Genomic DNA, 26,906 nt, shown 5'->3' on the forward strand with positions numbered 1-26,906 from the left:
GAAGACTTCCCTATCAAGTCAATCGTTGACATTTTCCTCTTCTTCTCTGTCCAATTACCTATGCAGTTGTTTCAGATTCATCTCATCTCAACTCAGAGCTATTTTAGAAAAACACACATATGCTTTAAGACATACATTCAGCTACTTCTGCTGATAAAAGATGAATTGCTAGGAAAATATTTTTAGAAGTAGGATGCTTAGAAATAAAAAAGAAATACCACAGACCCACAGGAGGAAAAAAGATAAAATAAAATCAAATAACAGGAGGTTCAAAGTATAGCTGACATCTATTTTTTCAGAAGATGTGAACGCACTGATAGAAAGATACAGTCAGATAGCATTTAAGTAGTTTCAAGGTACGAATGTATATGTATTATATCTGAAATGTATAATAGCCAAAGATCCAAACAGAAGTCAATTATGCAATACAAGACAATAAAATTATCACTGATAGACAGGAACTGCTTCCCACTGCCAGCTGCTGAGGCAGTAAGTGTGTCGGGACAGATCTGGCAACCCCAAACCATCCAGGAGCCAGCCAGCATTGACACGAGTTGTTCCACCCGCTCCCCTCCCTCCTCCTGGCTGCCTGCTCCCACCACTTTGCAATAGTGCTGGCATGCATCTAGCCACAGGATGCAGGCCGGGAAAGTTAAGCCCTCAGAAATGTAACTCTGCCAAAAAAAGAAAAAAAAAAAAAAAAAAAAGCAACTAGTTCTCTTCCAGATTCACACCTTCAGTCACCTCAGATGCACTGGGGCTTGGGCAAAGATGCAAATACATTGACAGGGGAAAGGAAGACAAGGCACCCTTTTCAGAGGCAAGCAGCCACTAGATGATGTTAATTCCAATGAATCCAACCCCGGGGGGGGGGGGGGGGGGGGGGGTGTCTGTGTGTCTGTGTGTGTGTGTCTGTGTCACAACCCTATTCTCTAAACATACATGAATCAAGACTTAAAATAATATGCTCTAATTAAAGGCTGCAGCGTGTTAACTGCGCAATACCATCACAGCATACCAACCACTATTTTCTGTTATTTGAAAGACTGAAGTATATTTAAAATTATGGATGTGATAAAGAACAGTGATAAAGAGGGTGATAAACATGTGGCTGTGAGTCCCTTAAATACGTATCAGCAGCACAGCTGTGCGGTGCTCCCAGCTGCTCAGCACATAATGCTTTTCCTCCCCAAAGTCAGCGGCGCACAGCCCGCTGTCAGGCTCCACGAGCGCTCCCGTCTCCCTGCCAAGTAGTTAACAACCATCATCTACAAGACACAGAAAAACAAGCAGCTCCCTGGGAATGGCTCATTGCACCAAAACAGAAATATAAAGAACCCAAAGCTGGACACTTCACAAGAATTCAAGTGCTTCCTGCTTTTGACCTGGTTAGGGAAAAAAAAAAAAAAAAAAAAAAAAAAAAAGCCAGAAAAAGCTTGCTTTAAGTACATTTAGGGCCTTCCTGCGAAATTGTTTAAGAGGGACGTTCCTTTTTCTGTCTCCTCAAACCCTACCATAATTATGCCAGTTTTTATGTGGCCCCTTGCCTATAAAGAGTGATAGAGAGAGAGATCACCATTTCATGCTAACTCATCAGTTTCTAATCATCCTTACGGAAGGAAGACAAATACATGTTGCCTGGATTCCAAATGGGGAATAAAGCCTTAGCCTTACATTGCCAAAAATTACTACTGTTTGTGCTGCTGTTCACAGAGTTCGCTTCAGCTCAACAGACCTGCCATCAGCGCAATCACCTCTTCAACATCAGAACAGGTTGCAACAGCTTTACGTTTTATGCTATGAACTGGCCAAGACCGAGAACAATTGTAATGTTTATTTCTCTCTCCTCTCTTTTCCAGAATCCCATTTAAAATATATTTTAAAAAATAACTCTTATATGATGAATTTTAAAAACGTAAATCAGAAAATTAAAATGTTTTTTCCTGCAGACTCAGATGAATATTTACCATCCTGTTCAAAAAAAAGCTTAATACTCATATGATTGTTTAAATAACTTCCCTATCTTCATGTGAGCAAATAGATGGAAAATGCTTTTTAAAAAGTCATATAAAGTAAAAATACATTAAACCCACCAGTATGTCCTAAAGAGAAATGATTTTAAAACAACTTGAGTTTTGTCCAGCACACTTGAAGGATGTGCAACCTTTCACTTTGCAAACATTCTGAAAATGAAAATGTTTAGTGCCTCAGGACAGACTAAAAAAGGCTGCTCAAAACCAAAAATAAAACTACAGAGACTGACCAAGACGACCTCCACAGAGAAGGGTTAGTTTTATCCCCTTCCTTTCCTCACCATCTTTTGAGTTCCCATCACTTACTTCTTACCAGCACTCATACTTTTTGGATTTATTGCCAGGCCAATGGAACCCCACAAGAAAACAATATGCTGCTTGTATCATACTAGTTTTCTGCTGTGTGAGCAAGCTGAAATGGCTTGGGGATGAGACCAAAAGCCTGGGAAAGGCCCAGGGAGAGCCTGGGCAGCCCCATGGCAGCACCCCCCCATTCAGTCACATGAGCTGCTCACCCAGCTGCAGCACAACCCTGAGGACTCCTGTGCAGTATTCACTGTATTCCTTAAAGCCTCGCTTTTTGGCATCAGAATGGTATCTAAATATTCATTTTATTTTTTTATTTTTATTTTTTAAAAAAAGCCGACAGCTTGCATGTTAGGGATGAAAGTCTTCCAAAACAGAGAGCAAACAAAAATCTATGACATTAATCAAAACAAACCAAGCAAACAAAAACACGTTTAAGGCTAAACATTTCATTTCTTTTATAACCTAAAGTTTGGCAATACTCCAATCCCTCTCCACCTTACATGACCTCACCCAGTTGTTGCTTCCCTCTATTATTTTCCTTTCTCTTCCTCCCTGCAAGCGACAGGTCATTCTTGCATGGGCTTCTTCACAAGCGAGAGCAGTCACAGTATGTTAAATATTTCACAACAGCATAAAGCAAAGATTGTGTTTGATAACTACTTACACTCCTCTTCCTGTCAATTACTGCCTGCCATGCTACAAGGAAACACACAGGCTCTGAATTTCCATATCCTTAAAGGAACTTAATCCTTTCGTCTTACAGTGATCGTAAACCCAGGGCAGGGGAGAAAAATGGGGAAAATGAGTGTGCCATGACTAGTTTCTATTTTTAGAAAAGACTCAACAAATTCACTAGGTTTACAAGCACTGACGCAAACCACCAGCGCATCTTTCACTGTTTATACAGCACCTAGCACTGAAAAGACCAGCAGAAGACTCTGGGGCCTGCAGTCCCAGTGCAAAGCATAGTGATGGAGCTAATGAAGACCACCTGCTTCTCTGGTGACTTCTGTGGGTCACAGTATCATTGAACCTTTCAAAATGACATTGCTTGAAGTGAGGTTTTCAGTGATTTTTTCACCCTACCGTGAGGAGTAATAATAAGAATAAAGCTGTAAAGTTCTTTTCTTTGAAAACATCAAAGCTCCAGAAAAGATGCACTGTACACGTTTCCTGTATTTGTTACAGGCCCTCAATACTTGCAAGAATTGCTTTTGTCAGGCAACTGGATGCTCTCCCTCAATTGCATGCTTAACATTGCAGTTGCAGTTTCTAAACTGAGGTGAGAATTTACATCCCTGAATAGGCACTGTCCCTTCAAGTCCCAGTGCCCCAGCAAGTGACAGCAGAAGCAGTAGCTCCATGCGTCTTTTAGGTGCTATTTAGGAACGTCAAGGGATATTTGCCCGCTCCATACCTACATGCTCTTCCATAGGCTGCTCTTCGCTCTGCTCACCCTTCAAGCCAGGTATTTGCAAGACAGTCCACTACTGCTTTCATACAACTTCTAACTGGAGCCTGAGCAAAGAGACACTGCCTGAAAAATACCACAGCAGTATGACAGTATTCTTTATGTCACCTTAAGACACATACAAATGCATTTGCACTTCAGATATTTGATCTCTCAGAATCAGAGATCACAGCTTCACCAGTGTATTCTATATTCAGACTGCCCCTGTTACACGGAAGTATACTGTAAGCCAAACTGAAATAGCCAAAAACATGCCAAAGGGCAAAAAGTGAAGATTACTTGTAATACCAAAAATAGTACTTACGGCACCACACTGAGCTTCCTCGAAATCTATGGGGGTTTGTGTTATGTTTATAGGAAAACAGTATGCATTACAGATCCTAGAAAACAGCTCCTAAGAGCAATAATGGTGAGAAAAAGAAAAACTTTTACTATCACATGTAGATTTTTCTCAGGATACATAATAATGTTACAAAGCGGGAGGAAAGTTATAATGCCCATTCTGTTGGGTGATTACCAAAATCTAAAGGGAGAAGGGCACCTTCAAACTTGATAATAAAACAGATAAGGAGCCAACAGAAAGATTTTAAACCAAGCATTCTTTGTACCTATGAAAAATCAGATGCCTACAAACACTGAGGTCAGGAGGCAGACATTTGCATGCATCTGCTCCAAGCTTCTCTAGCAAATCTCTCAAGCTCACCCATGCAATCATTCCCTTCCCTCTATGCAGCCTCAGAGGGCTTCCAGAGGAAAACCAGCATACTGAACCCAAACCTTCCACAGATCTCTGTGCAGAACAGAATTAAGGATGTTCAGAAGTTAGGGCTAAATATAACCCATTTTAATTCAATTTACCGTAATCTGAACTTTTGTCAGAACTGCAAAATGCACTCAAGTAAAGCATCAACTTCAATAGTATTCTTAAAAATTGCTAGAAACATATTTTCAATGCAAAAAATCCAGACCTTTCATTGCACGGTGTAATACAAGATGACATTCTTCTATTCTGGAAGCTAATCCTGTACTTTAAAGGTATCAGAAGTGCAAGTTAAATGGATTATTGCAATATCACACAAGAAAAGCTAAGCACGTTGGAAACATACACCCATTTCCCAAAACAATGCAAAAGAGAGTGCTTTGAGCCAGTGCTGATTTACAGAAGTGCACTATAGCAACCTTGCAGCTATGAACAGAACTCAATGAACCTGACAAATGAGCCAGAAGTATAAATAAATATCACAAAATTGATTCGCTTTAGCAAGTGTTGAGCTGGTGAAAGCAGCAGCAGAACAAGCCAAAAGTAACACAGTTCCCTGTGTGGCAGATTTACTGGGCAAACAGCTCAAGCAACTGCAATCTCATTTACTCGGAGTAAGTGCAAAAAGACACCATCACATTCCAGCTGTATTGCCTCACACAGCAGCTGGATTTTAATGTGTTTACTTGCTTCAAGGCACCCCCCAAGAAAGTTTAACTCGTTGTGCCTCTGGACACAAAAAACACCCCCAAGCCTTGAAGAGATTAAGGCTTAACAGAAGCATCCCGTTCAGTCTTACCTGGTTCAGAAGACATTTTTTTTTTTTTTTTTTTAATATATTCCAGTACCACTGCACGAGGAATTGCCTTCACAATGGTAATAACACTGTGGCAGGCTCACATATATCCAATTTACATGACCTATAAGCTGCCAGAAAGGACTTCTTGCCAGATGTGCAGTATATGCCGACAGTTTACATGCTGGGTCTTTCAATTACACTGTGCTCCTCCTCTGGCCAGCCGGTTTCAAGAGGAAAAACGTAAGCATGCAAGCCACTCAGCTTAGAGAAAGAAGTGAAGCCTGCTCACTATTAAAGAGGAAAAACAAAGAAATCAGCTTATGTAACCACACAGTGCTGGAGAAGGGAGGAGGAAGAGGAGGAGGGACGACCATAAATTGTTTTGTCTAATGCCCCAGCTGCTATGGAAGTTTTGTCACTACAAACTCTTTGCTCTTTGAAAATAAAGCACTATCAAGGTTAAAGGACAAATAAGAGCATTTCTGTGGTTGGGACTTCGTTCTCCCTTTACACTACACAATGCTTGTTTCTATTTTTTTTTTTCCACTGTATAATGTGTATACTTCATTCTAGTAATAAGTTTATAAACACAGCACACAATACTAGAGCAGTGGACAAAAAAAAGTCTACACTAAGGAATTGTCATGAAAATATTAGCTTATTTGGCACAGATTAAGACTCCCTGGAATTATTTAAAATCAATTTTTAAATGGCATAAACTAGCTATTGTGCCCAAGGGCAGAACACAAAGCGATTACAATGAATTCTGCATTGTGAAATGCAAATTTTCAAAAAGTGAAAGGACCAACAGAAAAGAGAAGTTACTGAAAGTGGCATTTCTTTTTGTTGCTCACATGTGAGCTCTCCAATCACGTGGTCCCTGGCTGGCACGCATTTATACCAGCAGGAGAAAGAAACCAGGATTTACATCCAGCCCTGTCAATTTGGATAATACGAATCCGGATACAGCAGCCAGCTCTTCATTCACTGCAGCTGAGGTCATCTTCAGCCAGGGCTCCAAACCACATCTCCCTGCAGCCCCTTCCACCAAGGTCCACTCCTAAACCTCACACTCAAGGCTATGCACAAACACACGCTGCAGAGCTGCTCTGAAGGACAAGTACCAAGGGTTACAGGGAATACACTTGCAAAACAATTCATTGTTATGTATCTGTTTTTTCACTGAGGAGACAGCTCTCTTGATGAGGGCAGCTAATTATTTCCTTTCTAGTACAGATGTCAAAGTGTTTGTTTTTTTTTTTCCAAAACCTGTAAGAGCGACTGTTTTCCCCTATTTATTTCAAAACTTTGGTTTTATTTTTCTTGAGATGAGGAGATGCAAGTTCTGTGCACATGGATTTGAAAACTAAACAGAATCCATTTTTAGCACTTTAACCCAGACTTTCACGTGTTGTTTGTTTGTTTTTGGCATGTATTTTTGAACTGCTAAAATGGCAATTTGCCATCTTTGATACTCCTGGCCAGTAATTCCGGTCTCCTTAAAGAAATCTCATTCACCCAGGTCATCAATACACCATGAAAACAAAAAGTAACAGTGTGTAAATGATTAAGTTTGTAAAAGGCTGGACTAAGAGACCAGTCTAAGAACTCCAATGCACAGGTTACATTTCTGTTCTGAAGCTCATCTCCCTGAATGCAAAGACTGCCTCCTTACTTGGGGCTTCCAGATGAAGCAAGCCTACAACAGAACACCGCCTCTCTCCAGAAAAGGCTTTGCAAAGAAGATGCATTTTCTTGGGTATCCCGTATTTGAAACAAACCACTTTCCACTCCAGACTGTTTTGTCCACCTGCCAGTGAGGCTTGGTCCATCTTTCTTCAGCCTGACACATGCTTCCTAACCCAGGAAAAACACTGATGATGCACATAGGTGGCAGATTTTAAATTCAGAAGGGATCAGCAATAGTTTTCAAATTTCATGCAAGCAACACAATAGGTTAGAAAATTGTAAGAAAAAAGGCTGCAAAATAGTGCAAAAAGCAAAAGGTGCAGGTAGGCAGTTACAGAAATACGAGATACTGCCCGCCATAAGGGAAGAGATGAGGGGTCAGATCAGGGAAAGCACGGGGCGGTGGCAGGGAAAATCAAAACAAGCTGCCAAGTCTCCCTTTTTGGGTAAGCACATATCCCAGCTATTACTGACTCTGCAGCATGAGACACGTGGGAGGGAGGCCATTTGAACTCCCAGATTCTGCTCTCCTCCGTCCCTGAGGTGCCAGCAGGAGGCACGGAGCACACACCAGATCCCAGCTCTGACTAGGGCTGGTCCACTTTCTACCTATCAGGTGACTCCGCTGCTTGCAACAGCTCATGGAGAGCAAACTCAGATCCCAATTTGCTCAGGGAAAAAAAAGGAATTTCACAAACCTGAAGGACATTGTGAAATTTAATTTCCGGAACAGCAACATTAAAACTGGCATAAAGAAGTCTCCAAAGCCTAACTTCAAAACACACGCTTAAATCCTCCATTAAAAATAAATAAATAAATAAATAAATAAATAATTTTTTTTTTAAAAAAAAAAGAAGAAGCTTAATTATCTCCGTTTGATTAGCTAGCAGATAAAGGGATTTGGGGGAGATTAAAACAGATACAATGGGGACATCTCATTAATCTATTCCCCTGGTTTCACATGAGTTTTATACCCAGCTTTCCTTGCTATAAGAACAGAAACAGTGCAAAGTACAACCTACACTCTAATGTCATATTATTAAATATTAGTTGTAATCACATTGACAAAAGGCACAGCGGTATCTGACTGGTCATTAGAACATATCCCTCAACTTTAAAGAAAAGTTAACTGAAGAATAAATTTAAATTTATTACATTTTTCTAAAAGCAGAAAAAAGGGGCATAGAGAACAGCTAGTTAAATAAAGTGTTCTCATTAGTGGTTAATTAAAATCATACCACTGTGTAGCTACTGTCATTTAATATGAATAAAATAGCTATTCAAACTAAAACCAGCATAGTTTTGGTCCACACACATGCATGGTAAAGTAGTTCAACTTTAACTTAACTAAAGTAGTTTAACTGAGTTATCTCAGCTCAAAAGTATTGGCTCATCATATGACTTCATGACTCCAGTACTAGAGGTTTTACAAATGACTTGTAATAAATAGAGGACATTTACTCTGATTTCCACCTCCAAGCACACTGCAAACTAAACTTCACAAGCTTTCTTAGTATTTTCCCCATTTTGCAGATAAGAGGACTCAAATCGTTTGCTTCTTTTGACTATTCTTAATTTGATGAAGCTATTGTTGAGAACAAAGTCCTGTGATCGTGAGCACTCTCAGGAAATCTGAAAAGTTGAACCAAGTATTAAAGGGCGACATGGACAGCATTCCACACTTTCACACACCCCCGAGAACAAACCAGCTCATGTGACAGTGAATCACAGCCCAACCATCACAGCCTCCCTGCCTTCAGCTGCCGTCTCACTGCAGGCTCACTTCAGGCACAGAGTTTGAAAAGTTTTGTTGAGAACACTGCATCAGGATATGGTATGCAGTTTCTACAAGCCAGTCATGGAGAAAAAGTGATTTTTCTCCCACCTGAAGAATCAGTAGCCTCAGATCCCTTCCAGCACAGAACAGGGCACAAAGCAGTTTGAATTCCAGTACATCAGTGCTCTCTGTTGAAAGCACCCCCTCCTTTTTTTTTTTTTTTTTCTCTTCCTGTGACAGACCTTTAAACATATCAGTTAATCCAAAAGAGACTTAAAACCACACCAACCAAACAGGCACATTTCACAGGGTTCCTGTAAGGTGGATACGGCTCTCTCACACTGCTACTTACCTCTCACCCTTTTCCTTTCCACCCAAGTACTTCAAAAGCACAGTAATTTGGTCGTAGGCAAAAACGAAGGCATGCTTTGTCCCTAAGCCAAAACAGTTTCCAAGGTCCTGCTAGAAGTCTGCAGTGTTCTGCTTGGTTCCCAGCTGTTCTTAGGGTAATGGGATTAGCTAGCAAGGCACCACACACCCTTGCCCCAGAAAAATCCACTCTCCTTCAGCCTTTGTATGTGCTGCCCTTAATTCTTCATTCTTGTTATAACCTAAAATAAGTGATGTGCAAGAGCCCAGCATAGTCCTGCAACCAGTGCTTTGTTGTTCCATTTGGCTGTAGGGGGGGACATGGCGTGGGCTTCCTGCCTTTGATCACCATGTGGCGACAAAACACAAGTCAAGCAGCCAACTACCAGGAGCTGCACATGAGGAAAACCAGCACATGGATGGATGTTCAGAAGTTTCCCCTCTCTGCCAAGGAAGGGAGATGATGCCCACAAGGATGTAGTTAATGTTACAGCTGCATTTCAATTTAGTGGTTCTAGTACATGAACCACTTTGCAGCTATAGTCAATTTTCTCCCTTATCAAAACATCCAGCCCATGATCAGGCAATGCAACCCAGTGGGAAAATCTGCACAGGCAAAACAAAGTTTTCTTTCAGGTTAGCAAACTGTTTTCTACAACCAGACCAGCGCCAAGAGGCGTATGGTGGAAGCCACGGCATGGCACAGCACAGCAGGCAGGAACATGCCCGCCCTTCTCTGAGCCAGGCTGTCCCCTCAGATCAACTCTGACATCCTATCCAGGGGCAGCAATGGGCTGCCCAGGACTGCAAAGGTTAATGATGACCGAGCGCAGTGGCTGTGAAGAGTTGACAAGGGCCATTGAATGGATACACGAAGGATGAAATTCATGCGTGATTGCCCAATATCCTCAAGAGAGGCAAGGCAAGATGATCAGCATGCAGCCCAGGAGTACACTCACATCAAGCCAGTGGCTGATGATGGAAAATGCTGCTCTTCCTCTCCTTACAGAGTCTTGTCTGGCAATGAAGCAAGCCAGTTCAGCTCACTAATCTGCCAGAAAAATACTCATTTTCTCTGGGATTGGTCTTAACTTAGCAGTCTGAGATGGCCTATGGAGTCAGATGAGCATCAGTGTCAACAGAAGGAAAAATGGTGACAGAGGACAGTAAGCAAACCTCGTTATTTGAGGTCTCATTAAGCTTCATCCTTTAAGCTTTGACGCGTAGGCATGTGAGGAAGGAATAAAAAATGGTACAACTTAATACATGCATGTCCCCATTGAAAAATGAGATGGGGAACAAACTTCTAGATTCAGCAAGCGACCTACAAAAACAAGTGACCACCAGCAAGAGAAGGGACAAGGAGAAGTCCAGACAGACGTGGGCTGGGTGGGAAGGGAGTCTAAAAATGGATATTTTGGACTGCCTTGGACTGCCATAACAAAAAACAACAATAGTACCTTAAAGAGATGGGTAACTAGCCTCCCAAGGTGAGAAGTATCAAGAGGGATCCTGAATCTGCAGCCCACACAGAAGCAAGTTTGTACTAAGGACACTCCCTCCCAGTTCTGGAGTAAAAAACTGCTCCACCAGTCCCTCCTCCAGCTCTCCTGGTTCACATGCAAGGATTAGGGCTTAAGACAAGCAATAGCAAGGCAGGTGTGATGAGCAGTTATTGTGCCACAATTAGAAAACAACTAGCAGTATTTTTCCATCTTTTCTTTCCCCCTCTCCAGCTCAGCTGTAACATGTGTCCCAAAGGGAAAGCCAGTGGCTGTACAAAAGCCCAAAGGACGTGTAATAGAAGTTCTTAAGGGAAAAGTCTGCTTTTTTGTCCTACATTTGTACAGCATTTGTCATGGTAGAATCGTGTATCTGCAATTTAGCATAAAAGCAATACAAAGCCCTCCAAACAAATAATGAAATGGTTCTAGTTCTAATAAAATCAAAGAACTATACTGAAGATGAGTGCCACATCACTGTCATCTACTCTATTAGTGCTTACAAAAGGGGTGCATTTGTTACGGCAACTGTATGTTTTCCACAAACCATATAAAGCTGTGTTTCTGTCACTTAAAATATTTCCCATATTTACCAAAAATCCAGGAATCTGTGGTTAATCTGGTTAATTCTTCCAAGTAAACTTTTCTAGCAGACAAAGATCAGCAATTGTTAAATAAGTTTTGGTTTTAAATCTGAGAAGTAGACAAAGGCTTTGCTTATCAACTGGGTTTGATTCTCCTGTTTTAAGAAATGGCTTAACAGTTCACTATTTTGTATCCTTTTTTACAAAATTGGGAGAAAAGCTTCATGTTACAATTTAGGGACGAGGAAATTACTGTTTATAGCACTATCCTTTCTGTTATATTAACACACAGTAAATAAATACCAAGCAAAGACCTTATGGCCCAGCAGCTTGCCCTTTTCTTACCTTGTCTTTGCTGCTTTCTCCTCCTCTTGCCTTCCCCCGGAGAAGGCAGCTTCTCCAGGCCCCTGCCTGCACCGCAGCTGCTGCCTCTTCCCCAGTGGCCCCAGTACCTCCCGCAGGGATGGTTCCAGTTGCCACCACGCTCTGCTGCCAGCCAGGCAGGAGGACCAAGATAACAAAGGCCAGCGGTGCGAGGCCAGTGGAGCAGCCCTGGTGCCACACCAGGTGGGAACCACAGATACCCACACACTTCTTTAAGGAAGAAAGGGGAAAAAGGGAAGTGGAGAGAGGAAAAAAAGCTTGCAACCTATCCTAATAGCATTGTGCCACCCATCGTTCTTCACCTTCAGAGACTAAACATGTTGCTCATTTAACAACTTTGCAAAACAGCTGAAGGACACAGACTCATTTTCCAGTTAATTTAGCCTTTGGTCACACATTACACATACAAAAAAACACCCCTACTTCCAACCCCCCCCCAAACAAACAAAAATGGCAAAGCAAAACAGGAAGAAAAAACACAATTCAAACCAGAAAGACCAGCACACAGACTTGTCTTTAAATTTAGCTGTTAGTGGAAGGCTGCATCCTCGGCTTAAAAAAAGTCAATGTTAGAAATCCAGGCAGTAGAAAGACTCACAAGTGGAGCTGGTCAGCATGCAGCAACAGTGATTTAGTGTTCATATAAATATATTCAAAAAGAAAAAAAAAAAAAAAAAAAAAGGTTTGGACAGTGTCAGATACTAAGTATAAAAGTACTAATTATTCTTGCTTTGAGTTAATGAAAAACAGCATGACAAGTTCACAATAAACACCAGAGTAGAACACATCAGTACATTTCCAGACCAGATAAGGGCATACGAACTACAAATATTGGCCAAGAAAAAAAGAATATAAGAAGAAATCAATCAATCAAATATTGCATGTCTGAAAAGAACTAGTAGCAAATGTTTGGGTAACCTACATCAGAAGGCAGCTAGCACACAATGATTTTTCCCTCAGTCCCCATGGCTTCCAGCATCAGACGTCTAGGATCATCAGTCAGCAGATGTGTTTGTGCAACAGTGTTTTACAGCTGCTGACAGGCATATTCACCGCAAATATATTTAGTCTCTTCCTGAGTCCCATTTGTATTGTCTTGAACAGAATATGCAACAGTATAGGCATTTTCAACCTGTTCTACCTCAACTCTGACTTTGTGCTTTCTGGAGAAGAGAAGCTTGATGGCACAGTGGTGTTGCCCTTTCCCTTCCACCCTTCTCCATCATCCCCATCCCATTCTAAAAGGCATCAGGGTAACTTTTTTCCAGGACAAAAACAGCTTTAGTCTCTTGACTTTGGCATATTTAGACCAGCCTAGCCTAGTACCTACAGGATAGTCAAACTGGGACCTTCTTTACAGTCTATTTAGCTCCTGCCATCAATATGTATTACTGCTTTTTTTCCAGTCCATCTGGCCTTACTAAATTCCAGTGTCCAAAGGAAAATGATCAAAAGGGATTCCCCAAACCAAATCATTTCAGAAAAGGAGGTAATGATACAGACAGTGGTGACAAGTGACAGAATTTCAGCTTTTGCTGTAAGATCAGTGACAGTCATGACTCTCCATTTTACATAGCAAAGTTATGCAGCTAGTTAAACACATATTTCAGAGACCACATCAGCACTAGTGAAACTATGATTTTCTTTAAAGTATTACTATCCACACCCCAGACCTCATCAGCCAGCTGGTAATAGCTTTTCATCATTTATTTTAACATAAAAGCAATCCATAAGCTTTTCCCCACAGTTCTTTTACTGCTATCTATGAACTCGAGAAAAACTATTATCACAAAAGATGCCAGTTATAAAACATACACTGTAAAATGTCATCGTTGCCTTTCTTATGGAAAAGGATTCTAAAATTCCACCCAATTTTGAGATAAACATGGATTAAAGCAGTTTCAGTGACCTACAAAGAAAATCTTCATACATCAAACTACGATCAATTGACTACAGTATCAAAGAACTGTAAGTAGATCACATTGGATTGAGCAGCTTTTCCTTCCCATAATGACTGTGCCCTGTGCATTCTAATGTGAAATTGCAGTATATATCACACTTGTTATCTCTGTGGATCATCCACACACGCTGAGGACGTTACACAGAATGCACATGGATACACACACACACACAAAAAAAAAACACTCAGCTACCAACTGAAGTTTTATTCCTGTACTAAACAGCAAGCAAAAAAAAAAAAGAAAATTTAATTTTCAGAAATTTTCAACATTAGAAACATTTTGGAGTATTCTCAGTCGTACAAGACCACCATCAACAATAAGACAAGTCTGGAAAATTTAAGTCAACTGTTTAAAAAGACCACATTTTATAATACTTATAATATTTATAATTTATAGACACACATACCCCCCCAAAAAAATAGAAATGAAAGCAGCAATCATCCTCTTATGCCAGCAGCAATACCATAGCATTTAGAATAAATAGTAAAATGAGGGAAAAATGATGTTTTACCTACAGTGTCCTGGGTGAGTTTTTTCCAAAGAACACGTACCAAAAATAACATAATGCTAGCAGAGCAGTGCAGCACTGGTGACTTCACTGCGTGCAAACAGTGCTCACATGGCTACCCCTGAGTATTTCATCATATTGGGATGTGTTGTATTTTGAGTTTTACATAAAGCTCTAACTCCACCAGTAAGCCTTCCATTTTATTTTGGCTTACAGCAGCTATGTTTAAGAGTTTGCTTTTAGCAGCTTCCACAGTTAAAACTGACTCACACACAGAAATCTTGACAAGCCAAAGGAGAAAAAAATAAACTTGCGAGCTGCATTACAGTGGGTGTCCAAGTCATAACAGCAAAAGAAGGCTCTGAGCAATTGCATGAACAAGAGCTACTGAAGAGAATCAACATCAAAATTAGTCATGGAAGCTGACTTGGCACACAGAGCTGCCAGAGAACTATTAAAGCTGTAAAGAAAAGTGGCATGGGATTATTTTTTTTATTAAAAAAAAAAAAAAAAAAAGGTACTCATCAAAAGGGTTCATAGTTTATATATTTTGGCAAGCTTAATAACAGCTGTACAATACTCAACCATGCTGTTAATAATAAAGTAAAAATAGCATCAAAATATTTCTTCTAAGTGATAGATCTCAGTCTCAATGTACCTACTGCAAGCATGATATGGGAAGCCTTCCTAAACTATTTTGAATCGCAGAAAGCACACTTCATGCCTTCACTCATTTCCTTTAGCATCAATGATCTTAAGAAAAGGATGACAAAAACATTAACCCACATAGGAAGTGGGGCAGGAACGTGGCAGCACAAAAGCAGTGCTGGGACAGAGGAAGAGACATGAGCCAGGAAAATTCCAAGTGAGAAGTTCAGGTCCTGCCCTGCAGGAATAGCTCAGTACAGAATCAACTTGTTCCTCAAAGCGGTAACACAAGCCCTGGAGCTAATCTTCCCTCCACCACTCCAAGAGCAGCTGTGATCGACAGCACTCAGGAACACATCACACTGCCCATGGCATTAACTCAGTGCCTGCAAAACAAAGTCCCCCAGCTACAGAAAAAAAAAAAAAAAAAAAAAAAAAAAAAAAAAAAAAAAAAAAAAAAATGGAATTCAGGACTTCTGAAGCCTCAATCCTGACTTTAGGCAGAGGTCATGAGCTGAGAAGGCTCACACGATACAACCCACACACAAAAACATCCCTCTCAGTGACTAAGGGATAGACCATCATCATCACATCACTTCCAGTTCTGAACTCCCTTTCCCAAATGTACTCAATTATTTGCTCTTCTCAGATGTTCATCACAAAGTAAACAATTCTCATGTTTCTGCCAGACTAAGTACTATTTTTGTACTTTAGAGCAACTGGATGAACTGAGCACCTTGGAAAAAAATGCCACTTCAAGACTTTTGTTTGCTGGATTGCGGTCATTTACCCCCACCCTCTTCTCCTCCTAACTGCCAAGTCTGAGCAGCAATTACCTGGAAGGAATGTTTTCTGAAGTCATTTGCAGAACAGCTCTGAGCCTTCAGAGTCTTCAGTGAGACACTGCAAAGGACAGGACAAATGTACGTCTTTACTAAATGCAACACCCCCAAAATGGTCTTAAAAAAAAAAAAAAAAAAAACAAAAAAAACTGCTCCAATTCACAGGTGTGTCATTACTCTGCATGTTGCCAGCCTCTCATATCCAGCCATGCATAAAGATGAGCCTACCTGCACACGGTTTAGGATGGGTTTAGGACTCACTTACTGGTTTAGGATGGAGATCTGTTTTAGAACCAATTCAACAAATTTCATGTTTTCTAAAATCTGGCACAACAATTTCTAGTATCATCAAAAAAGCGTTAATGCCTGCATTTTGTCTCCACCCATACAAAGCATAAAAGATGCAAGGCCCTGTGAACAAACCAAGAGCAGCAGTGCTGCGTCAGCAGGTTTGTCCTCCCACATCCCGTATCCCGAGGACTCCATTATTCCATGGGAGTTGCAAAGGGAACAGTTTGTAAACAGGCACCCAGACTTTCCGAAACAGTGAGCTCTTCAAGGGAAACTGCAGGCTTTAATAGCAATGTACCGTGAGGAGACAGTACAGCCCCTCAGCTTTTTATTGTTTTAACACTCAGAATACAGTAGTAAACGGCAGGAGAAAAGTGAATCAAAAACTGAGCATGTTTAAGAGTTCTGCAAAGTAGCAGCCTGAAGACAATGTATAAATAAAAAGCAAGTCATGTCAAACAGCATTCCACAGTCATGCGTCGAAGCAAAAGCAGAAAGACTTGTCTGTTTGAAGAAAACAATTGTGATCGTTTATACACAAGCCAGCCTCCTATATATTGACTCAGGATTTCACCATTTAGTGACAAGTCTCCCTGAAAGCTTGACGTGTGTATCTATTATAAACAAAATCATGAAGAGCCCACTGTTTAATAGGTTGTATTCCTAAACACTATTCATAGATGGGACTTCCTTCAAAGTGCCTTTTTTTGTGAGATGATGTACCAAAATAGAGCTTACCATCTTAAAATAATACCACTACTGAGTACAACCCATCACCACCTCTGCCGGCCCCCAATGACAGTATCAGAACAAATCTCCTTCAAGGGATCATGTAGCAGATTACACTGACCCTTAGTTGTTTGCATTAAGCATAAACATCAGAGCTGATTGTAATAATCCACCAAAGATTAAAAAAATCTTAAAAAAAAAATAATTTCAAACAGACATTTAACAGTTCCTCTGCCACTATGAAAGGCCAGATGCTCAAATGGATTAGAAGAGTGTCTAGTCTTTAAATCCCGTATCTGCAAAACAAAGCTGACCCAGTGACCTGAAGTAAAATTTAATAGGAAAAGACGGGTATATTCAATAGCTACATATAAGCCATTCAGAAAAGAAAATAAATATAAAAAAATCGTTTGCTCAAGACCATTTGGACCTTTACACAGCGCTTGTCAGAGAATAGAAGAAGCAGAGCTGGGGAATGCCAAGTGGAAAGCCCCCTTGGTTATTCTTCGAAAAGGTTTAGCAAAGGCAGTGGAAAAGCAAGCTTCTCAGCACACTGCCAGCTAGCAATCAGGAGAAATCACCTCTGGGAGGAGTATACAAGACATTACCTTTATGTCAATGTGATCATAGCTTTCTGCGCAGACTTGCCAATGAGCCAGTAATTCCCACCCACAGCCACCTTACCAGAAACCAAACAGAAACACATCCCACACCAGCTCCAGGATAACTAACCCTGGGGTGGATACCTTTCCCTCCCGATGGCTCTCAGCAAGCTTCAGCCTGGCTTCTGAAGGGTGAAAGTCTGATCTCTTCCCAAGCACAAAAGCCAATCTGCCCCCTGCGCTCTCTCTAACAACGCGATTACAGACGCGCAACCGGCACATGTGAACAAGTCCAATGCTGCCCATTAAAAGCACATTTGGCATAGATCACTCGCTTCAATGGCAACAGAATGCTTACATTCTGGAGAAGGAAGGCGTTAAAAAGAAATACTTTAAATCACAAGGGTGAGGCAGCCTGCATTGAGAAAACTCACCCAGTTCCACCAACATGCACAAGTAACATCTGAAAGGACTTCAGGCACATACACCAGGCTCCCACGGGCATAAGAAAACCTTGTGTACACCCAACAGTTCTGAGTAACCAAAGAAATGGAGAAAAAAAAAAAAAAAAAAGAAGAAGAAGAAGAAAAAAAAAACTCAGCCCCTCTCTCCCTCTCTCCTCCCCCCCAGCTTTTCTTAGGCACAAGGACTTGTGAAGCCTCTTGTAGGTTAAAAATTTGTCATAGTCAACTATGTCGCAATAGCGACTTATTAACCACATTGGGAACTTTTCTCCCAGACACCAATGCACTGACATTTTAAGTGCACAAAAGCAGAGGGCAAAATTAGGACTGACACAGTTCTAATTAAAAGCCTCTAGCAGTATCCTCCCCTGTACCAAATAAAAATGGCAGTCCTGCCAAGAGGGATGCAGCGTAAGAGCTTTATTTGAAATGGGAAAGCCCCTGCAGGACTAAAAATATCTGCTGCTCTAACATTTTATCTATTTGGTGTACAATAGGGCTCTAAGGAATGCATTTCAGTGTCCCTCGTTTAACACTATAATTTGAACTGCACACAAACCTTCATTGTGCATTTATGGAAAAAAAAAAAAAAATAATATACCTTCTCCTAGAGCACAACAAACGTCTTTTTGAAGACACAAAAGCCTTAGAAGCATACACTTCTAATTTGTGTTCCTTTCCATGAAATCCTCCCTCCAAAACAGCCCCAATATTTGCAGAACATCCTGAAAAACTTGTGAAAAGTCTCGGTACAATTAAGCTATATGAGAGGAAGACTCCAAAATTTTCGGTCAGTTTGCGAGTTGGAAGCAGGGGCAACGGTGGGAGTGAGGGGTGAAAGACCTGCTACTGCATTCTGCTTACCTTACACTGCTTCCTCTGAGCAAACTGCACGAAACACCCCAAAGGTCTATTGTATCACTGGCTCTGCTTCAGCCCCATCTCTCACCCATCATTCCAGTATGAGAAACAAAACACTTATCGCATCCAAAGGAAAATAAAAATCACTCAGACAAAAAGCAATCAACGTGAAGAGGCATGTAAATCAAACGGATCTGGCAGCAAACAGCATTTCATAAAGACAAGAGATATGAATTGCTCCATTTGTGTCAGCTTGGCCAGTTATTGTTCTGACTTACTACTTTAATGACCCCGAATTAAACTGCTTGAACTGAAACAGAGAGACAGAAATCTTTAAAACACAGCCACCCCCCTCCCCGCTGCACTCTTAACAATAAGCACTATTGCCATGGTACTATCGTCCCTAAATCATCAATACATCGCCCCCATTAAAAATTAACTGAATGCGTTATGAATTTAGCACTGACCTTACAAAAAGCCGCATTTACTCCTCTTGGCCAGCAACCATTAACAGTTTGGGCAAAATCCTTTTATGTGCTGCTCCAGCTCGCTCATTCAAGCCTTCCATTACCACACTCCATTGCAGATAATTGCAGCCAGCACACGCTCCCCTGCTTGTGCCGGTTCCCAACCCAGCACGGATAATCACATTCCAGCGGGGAGCGAACAGATGGCAGCCTCCATGGTAACCAGTCCTTCCCAGCTAGTGGGAGCACTGGGAGACTACCGGGGAGCGGGCAACAAGCGCTCTTTGTGCTTCAGCCTCGCAGATCCGTCAGGAAGGGAGAGCCAGCTCGCGGCGCTCACTGGGCATGCCTAGCAGGTGCCCTGCCTTCGCGAGCAGGCAGGGAGCACCTTAACAAAGCTCTCCACCAGGTTTAACCTTGACGCTGCCTGGGCCCGTGCCACGCCGGGGGATAAGGGACGTAAAGCACACGCTAAGATGGAGGTGGGGATAGCAATTATGTTTGAGTGTTTTTAAAGCACAGAAGGGTTCAGAAAAATTAGCTGGGGGCAGTTTTCCCCTTAACAAGATTATTTTCTGAAACAAGGCTTATTTCCCCTCAATGGGAACCTCCTGGACCCTGCAACAGCACTCCCAGAGCATCCTATAAACTCCCAGTTTGGGTTTTTGTCACCAAGAATTGCTTGCTTTTGGTCTCACAGCTTCTGAGATTTATCTGCTCCTGCATCTGCCAAGGCTGATGCTGATTCAGCAGGCAGAAGCCGCTGTTTCTCTGCCGTGCATCCAGGCTGCCGGCGGGGGTGTGGCTGGAAAAGCTTTATTTATTTATTTAGTTAGCATCAAAGCTGTACCTGAAGCCACAGCTCTCACCGGACCAGATCTTGAGCCGCTATGCTCTCCAGCAGTGGTGTGCACCAAGTCAGCACGCAGCCAGATTCCCACACCCCTCCTCTGGGGAGGAGAAGGAAGTGGTTTTCAAGACCAACCAGCAACAGTCCTGTCCACAAAGTAAGAACAGCTACAAAAGAACACAGGCTTTACATGCCTGTGAGTTGTACAGGACCTCATCCCGAAATAATTTAAGGTCCTACTCCTGGATGTGAAAAGCACACAGTGCAGTAGCCCATGGACTAAATGTGCTGATATTCAACTTTCCTCTCCCTCGCTCTCGAAGCCACGCAAGGCGTATGACTAACAATGCGTCAAAAATCTGTGGGTAACTTTATTTAAAACTGAGCCAAATTTGGACTTCGAGTTCCTACATGCTAACTTATGTCTGACAAGTTACTCTTTTGAGGAAGGGAAAAAGGTTTCCTTTTCTCCTTTAATGTCACCTTTGATCTTGTAAGCTGGTCCTGCAGAGCAGCACTGGTTCCTACAGAAGGACACAAACCCCTGCACCAGAACCCTCCATCACGAAGAAGCTCATCTGCTCCTGTGACTCCAATCAGGTCAATTTTCTTCCCCCCCCCTTAAACTTTCAGTTTCCCTCTACCTTGCTGTGTAAGGAAGGTAGCTTTGTTTCACAACAAGTGCAGTTAAGTTTTTCTTACACTGGTAGGAGACCCCCCTGTTAAGTGACTAGTGCTGGAATCCACTAACAATCACAGCCAGAGCCCCACTGGTGGGGTGCTTTACCCACCCGCGAGGCTGTCCCCACAGCCAAGCTGAGCCTGGCAGCCAAACAGCACCCAGCCTTGGGAAGGGACTCACACCACTCACAGGTGACAGACGAGGAAGAAAACCCGGGTCTGCCAACTCCCACCCCAGGGCTATCAAATCATTGTGCCTCACACCGCTCCTTCCCACCCGCTGCTCCCACCTCCTCCCGGTACCACGGTGTGCGCTCAGGGCTGTGCATGTCACTTTTCATTTACTCTCACGTTGTCAAAGATGGAAGAAAAACCTCTTAACGCATTTTCTGCTTCTAAATAAGCCACTTTTAGATCACCAAAAACGTCTTGATCAAGTATGGGCACCAATCCTACTCATCCACTGCCAACAAAGGTAAAATAATGTAATGAAGGAAGCCATTTTCCTATTTAACATTTGGCAAATGTTAATAATAAAAACTTTTCAGTGTTTAAGCATTATGAAACACATAACATTCCTTGTTTTTTCTCTTAAAAGTAAAGAACATGGCTCAAAAAAAAAAAAAGAATATCAATATTATCAATATTTGTCTATTTTACGTATTTATGCATTTCTGGAAAAAAAATGCAGCAATTTCCGTTCTTAGCTAACACACAGACTTCAAAATTACTGAGGTTCCAGTTCAGTTTTAGTCTTTTTTTCCTCCAGGAGAGACCTCCTGAAAAGTATATTTTTTTTAGGTTTATGTTAATTCTGACTGCTTAAACAACAACAACAAAAAAGTAGTTACTGAAATACAGCAAACAACTTGGGCGTCAGAAAACCCATTCCAGACACTGACATAATTCCTCAAGCTGTACTTCTACAAGTACTAGTTGTACTCACCACAGGAGGACTGCTAGCAGAATAAAGGGCAACAGCAGTCAATATCCACTTTTTTTTTTTTTTTTTTTTTTTAATTCTTATTTCTAATTTTAACCAGTTTTAACAAGCTACACACAATACTCGTCACAAAAAGGGGTAACAGGGTACACTACAGATTTTGGCAGCAGCAATGGGTAAATTACATGCAGCAACATTAAAAAAGAATCCTCTGCATACTTGGCAAATATTTAAAACTGCTTGAAATAGAGAGAGGAAAACAGCACATTCAAAATGCTTTTGAGGAGAGATGGAGGAGGGAAAGGAAACATAGCCATCTCCCTTTATTCTTCAGCCCCACCTGGGCCAGAGTTTAGTAATAAATTGGTTTTAGTCAGAAGGTATCAAGGTAAAATGAGCAACATATCGACATCCTGTGTTCTGAATTTATTTCATTGAAGGGAATCCCATGAAGGGAGTGTCTTTCATAATGATGACGCCATGTACACTTCAGCTTTTCCAGTCCCAGATGCTATCTGACAGATGGAAACTTTGGTATTTTACTGAAGTTGACTGAGACTCAAACTGGATTTTAGAACTGTATGTTATTCAAATAGGATTTTTTTTGCCTGCTGAAAAACCTCTTAATCCAAAATCGATCACATGAGTTTAGAACAGTGTATGTTATTAACCTGAGAAAAATGTTAACAGGTGTTAGTCTCCACTCCATATGTAAGATCTAAAAGCTGTATTTATAAAGCCAACCACTGCATTTGGGAAATCAACAACAGGTCTCACATGTTCATGGTTTTGAACTTTTGCCCATTTCTCATACCTGTTTTTACAGTTATACTAAAACCACCCTGTAAGCCCTGGCAGTGGTATCAACTGTAAGTTAGTGGCAGAGATAAAACACTACAATAGACCGTTGATCTGCTCTGTTACAGTATCACCTGTTTCTGAAAAGAAAGATAATTTTTAACTCTTCAAGGTGAACTTATTTTTATAATTAAAGTTCTAAGCAGGGGGATACAGCTGTGTATCTCATGAACATGTGAACCATTGGTGAAAAAAAACAAACAAACAAACAAAAAAAACTATCCAACATACCAGAATGTAACATATAACTTTTAAAGGCATAAGGATACTTTAAATTCTCACACTTGCTTCAAACGAGGAGGAATATTTTTCATGAAAAAAATAAGTGGCATAGTAAGTGGTAAGTCTGGTATATTATCATTGTGAGTAATAGCTTCAACATAATGTATATGCATTTCTTTTAACTTGACAGCCTCTGGTATTGAGGAAGTTCATTTTAAGGGAAATAGGATGTCTAACTTTTTAAGAGTACAAAAAAAGTATATGTGTAAGCAATTGTAAGGGGCAAAATTCACAAGTTTTCTTTTTACTCATCTACAGTATAAAAACTTCCAAGTTTCAGCATTTTTGGTGATCAACATAGAAGGGGTAAGGCTCCCACGCTGGTCTTTTAAGATTCCTTTGTGCAACACTGATGCTCTTCTAGTCCTATCTTAATTGGCTCTCTTCCTAAATTGTAAAACACTGTACTTTGCAGATGGAAAGCAATGAATTAAACCTTGCTGACAGCAAGTACTTTCTCAGCAGCACCTCCAGAGATATAAACCAAATAGAGACCTTAATCTGGGTGGGCAGCACTCGCCTTACTTCCCAAGTGTTTGCAGACCCCATGGTTTCCAGTCAGCACATGCTTCCTCAAAGTCACAAAAGCAGCAAGACTATTGAGTTTTGTCTCTTCCCACACTGCTCCACTGGCTTGGAGCTGCACATGTTGGAGATGAGAGAAGAGGCAGCAACTGTTTTTGTTGTTATTGTTAAGACCATCATTTGATTAAGTGTTTTGAGTGATAAACATTTCCCTTCCAAACTGTTACTGCTTATAAAAGCAGGATTCACAATAGGAAGACAAGCTAACTCCTCCTCACCAGTTCAACGACATGAACTGTCTCCAGTCTCTGCAGCAAATCATTCTTCCAAAGGTTATGACAGCTGTTTATGTGGATGTTTATTTTTGGCAGCTATCATTAAAGGACAACAAAAACATGGAGAGAGCTCACACTAGGCCATCTTAGTGACCCACAAGCATTTGGTATGCAAGTCTGAAAGTTATCATTCCTTCACAGGCTGTCCTACAGCACAGCTTTCAACTTAGCAAATTATTATTATTTCTTATGAAAGAAAAGTCATGACTTCCACTGTTATGCCTCAAAACACCTAAGAGCAACACCAGCCCAATACACTGAAACACTTACTCCATGATCTGCAAGTACTTTAGTTTCCAAATACTTTAAGGCACTTCTCCCACCGAGCTGTATTGGTTGTGTCTTCAATTTAGTAATATGCCTGTAGGGAAGGATGTTGGCTTTTTTCTTTAAAGCCAACAGCAAATCATATCTATAGATATGATTTATAGAAAGCCAATTAAGAAATAATAATTAAAAAGCCAATCAAAAAAAAAAACAAAACAACTTGCCAACCCAAAGGTCTGAGATTAGAACAACTTCTTGGAAATTGCTAAGCACAAAGCAACAGTTACTTTAGTACGTTTGGTTTTGTAAACATTTATTTATTTATTTATTTATTTTAATATCAACAGTAGAAAGCAGTGCAAGCCAGAGTTTTTAAGGAGAACACAGCCTCCCTGAAGAGGACACAGCAGCTCAGGCCTAGCACATAGAAGGCATGAGACAGCTCATACTGGTGGTACCCAAAAGCAGGGGGTCTGGAGCTGGTTTTGCAAGACATGCATGAACAGAGGGAAAAGGGACAGCCAACACCAAGGGGCTTACATTACAACAACAGAATAAACAGACACTAACACTTTCCAATCCATCTGCATTCAAAAAAAAAAAAAAAAGGCAAGAAGAATGACAAAAGCAGCACTGGAATTTTGCTGAAAACTCAGTTTATCAAGGTAAGACAATTCAATTTGGTGTCTGGAAGGGTCCAACAATAGGGCACAGCAACCAGCAGACGCACCTGATTATTTCTGCAATTGCACAAAGCGTTTCCATGGAAAAGCAGCAGCCTTCTGGTTTGACACATCCAGCGTCTGACAGCCAAGCCAGCCAAAGCTCAGACATGCAAGGCTCAAAGAGAGATCACAGGCAGCTCTTTGGACAGGGTTCTGAGCAACGCGGGACTAAAACCAGCTCTGGGGGAGCAGCTGACCCCAGGGGCTCTGCCCCGTGCTCTTTATTTACCAGTTAAAATCCCAGTGAAAGCAGAACAGACATGCGAGTAGCACATGGGTGGGAAGCGTGGCTATGGGACCTTCCTCTCTCCTTAGGCTTTACTGAAGAGCTTCTGAGAAGCCTGGATGGGAACCAGAGGACAGCTGGGCTGCTGTGGCTTGGAAAAGTCCCACCAAAACTCATTCTTGTTCTTTAGAAATTAAACTTGGGAAGAAAGTAAGTTGTTGTAACTGCAGAACTTCAGCTGGTGCTTCACAGAGGCAACCTGAGGTACAGCCGGAGCAGTGGTGCGAGAGCTGCACCCTCCTGCTTTAGCCTGTTACAGGTGGCTAACCTATTAGTGGCAAGGAACCCAGGGAAACAAAATATCTTAAGATGCATTTAGCAGACACATTCATATAATACACTTTGATTCCATTCAAATTCCTCTCCAAACTCCCCAGACACTGATCTGTCACAGACTTCTAAGATTGAGAAACACCTGTGCTCGATCCAACACAAACACTTCTCTGAGCCATCCACAACAGTCCTCTGACAAAGCGTCGGATTAGTTTTTACAGAAACACCTTTATTTTCCCTTGCCTGAAGCTCCTTCAGTGGGTCAACAGATCAGGCAGCAGCCTAGGAAACCTGCTGTGGCACTTGCTCAGGCCGTGGTGGAGAATGTCCTGAGTCCCGTCCCATCCCGGCCCGCAGGGATCAGCTCCACTGCCAGCGCAAGGAAAACCAGCAATGCAGGATTTACTGGTAGCTGCCACAGACACACCACTGAATGCCAAAAATTCCACCCACATCCCATACTAGCTTACACAAGTGAGTTTGTTTTTTTTAAACAACCCTGCTTTACAGTACTGCTTAGGCTAACAGCAACTACACGTTACACTGCAGTCACCCAAAATATTCCTGTGGTTTTATTTTCTATGTGTGTCAATGGCTCAAAGCTCCCAATGCAGTCTACCCGTTCCCAAAAGGGTGAGCAACCAACTCTGCAGCTGAAAAAAAAAAAATAATGAAGGTTTTAGCAGAGACTACATAGACAAGTCTGATGAATACTGGGGGTCTAGATCACTGCTGGGGTTTCCATCCAGGTGGAACCATGATAGGTATAGAGCATTAGAGGCATACAGCAAGAAAACACAGGTCATCTCTTTCAGATTATTTTCAGTATAAGTAATAGGTTTAGTATAGCTTACTACTGTACAGCATTTTGCTTGCAGCAAGGATATCATGGAGGATTGTATTTTTACTACTGACACATAGTACAACAAAGAGGGAGCAACAGCTCTCGGGGATTTTATTCTTTTGTTACAATGTGGGGGAAAAAGGGATACTGGCACACAGGTCACTCCAATACCTTGAAAGATCTAGATTTTTTTAATAGTTTGTTATTAATTCATAAGTTCTTATAAGGATAATAAGGATACAGAAAAAAAAAAAATTAAACAACAATCAAGATGTACATATAAGGAAAGATTCCAAACCCCAAACCACCTGTACATTCCAAGAAATTAATAGTGATTGATACAGATGCATACAGAACAGAACTAATAAACTGACCTTGCACACTAAAAACAAAATTAGAATTAATTTTTTTTAGTTCAAAAGATTCATTTACTGTCTTCGCTATAAACACTGATGAACTCATTGAGTCAAAAGACTGTGCGCTACAAAGAGGGATGAATATTTAACAGCATCTCTATGTCCCTCAAGTAATACAAGATAGTGCAAATGTTGTGTATATATATCTATGCATATACATTATATGTACACTACAGTGAAATACTCTTTATTCAGCCTATGTTTACATTTTAAACACCTAGAATATAGGCATACCAGTAGATACAGTATTACCTAAATTTCAGGTTTGAGAGAAGAGACTACTTGGTGATGCACTGCTAGCTAATGATGGGGGTGGGCTGAGGTAGCATTCATCCCCCCTTCCCACACCCACATCAAAAACATCACTAATCCCAGACTGCATGTGACAAAAAAATAGGAAGGCAAAAGCAGAAAAGTGACAGAAAATAGGTTCAAATTTGAACAGAAACCCATCGTGTGCTGTGAGGAAGGTCACGAGGTTCTACTTCTCACTGCAGGGATAGCTGCCTTTGATCAGTGCTCTCATGTTCTGCTTCCGCTGCTGCTCATCCATGCTATGAGAGTTCAATTC

General features: G+C 41.2%; 1 protein-coding gene across 12 annotated transcripts in view; it reads right to left on the reverse strand.

Moving 5' to 3' along the window:
• FGD4 (FYVE, RhoGEF and PH domain containing 4) overlaps positions 1–26,906 on the reverse strand; it is a 110,029-nt gene that overhangs the window by 52,613 nt on the left and 30,510 nt on the right. The window contains exons 1-3 of one of the 12 annotated variants that reach the window (XM_035344656.1): positions 19,051–19,406; positions 18,587–18,699; positions 15,631–15,697 (exon numbers count right to left, since the gene is read on the reverse strand). The exons of 4 other annotated variants lie outside the window; for them this stretch is intronic. Coding sequence is in view for 2 of the 8 variants with exons in the window: in XM_035344630.1 (XP_035200521.1) it covers positions 17,693–17,708 (16 nt within the window). In the remaining 6 variants the exon portion in view is untranslated. Of the gene's footprint in view, positions 1–2,497; positions 2,521–5,372; positions 6,209–15,630; positions 15,698–17,692; positions 17,753–18,586; positions 18,700–19,050; positions 19,407–26,906 lie in introns of those variants that run through there. 7 more of the 12 variants (XM_035344645.1, XM_035344678.1, XM_035344673.1 and 4 more) reach the window with 7 other exon arrangements.

The sequence above is a fragment of the Oxyura jamaicensis genome, chromosome 1, assembly GCF_011077185.1.
Source record: "Oxyura jamaicensis isolate SHBP4307 breed ruddy duck chromosome 1, BPBGC_Ojam_1.0, whole genome shotgun sequence".
NCBI lineage: Eukaryota > Metazoa > Chordata > Aves > Anseriformes > Anatidae > Oxyura > Oxyura jamaicensis.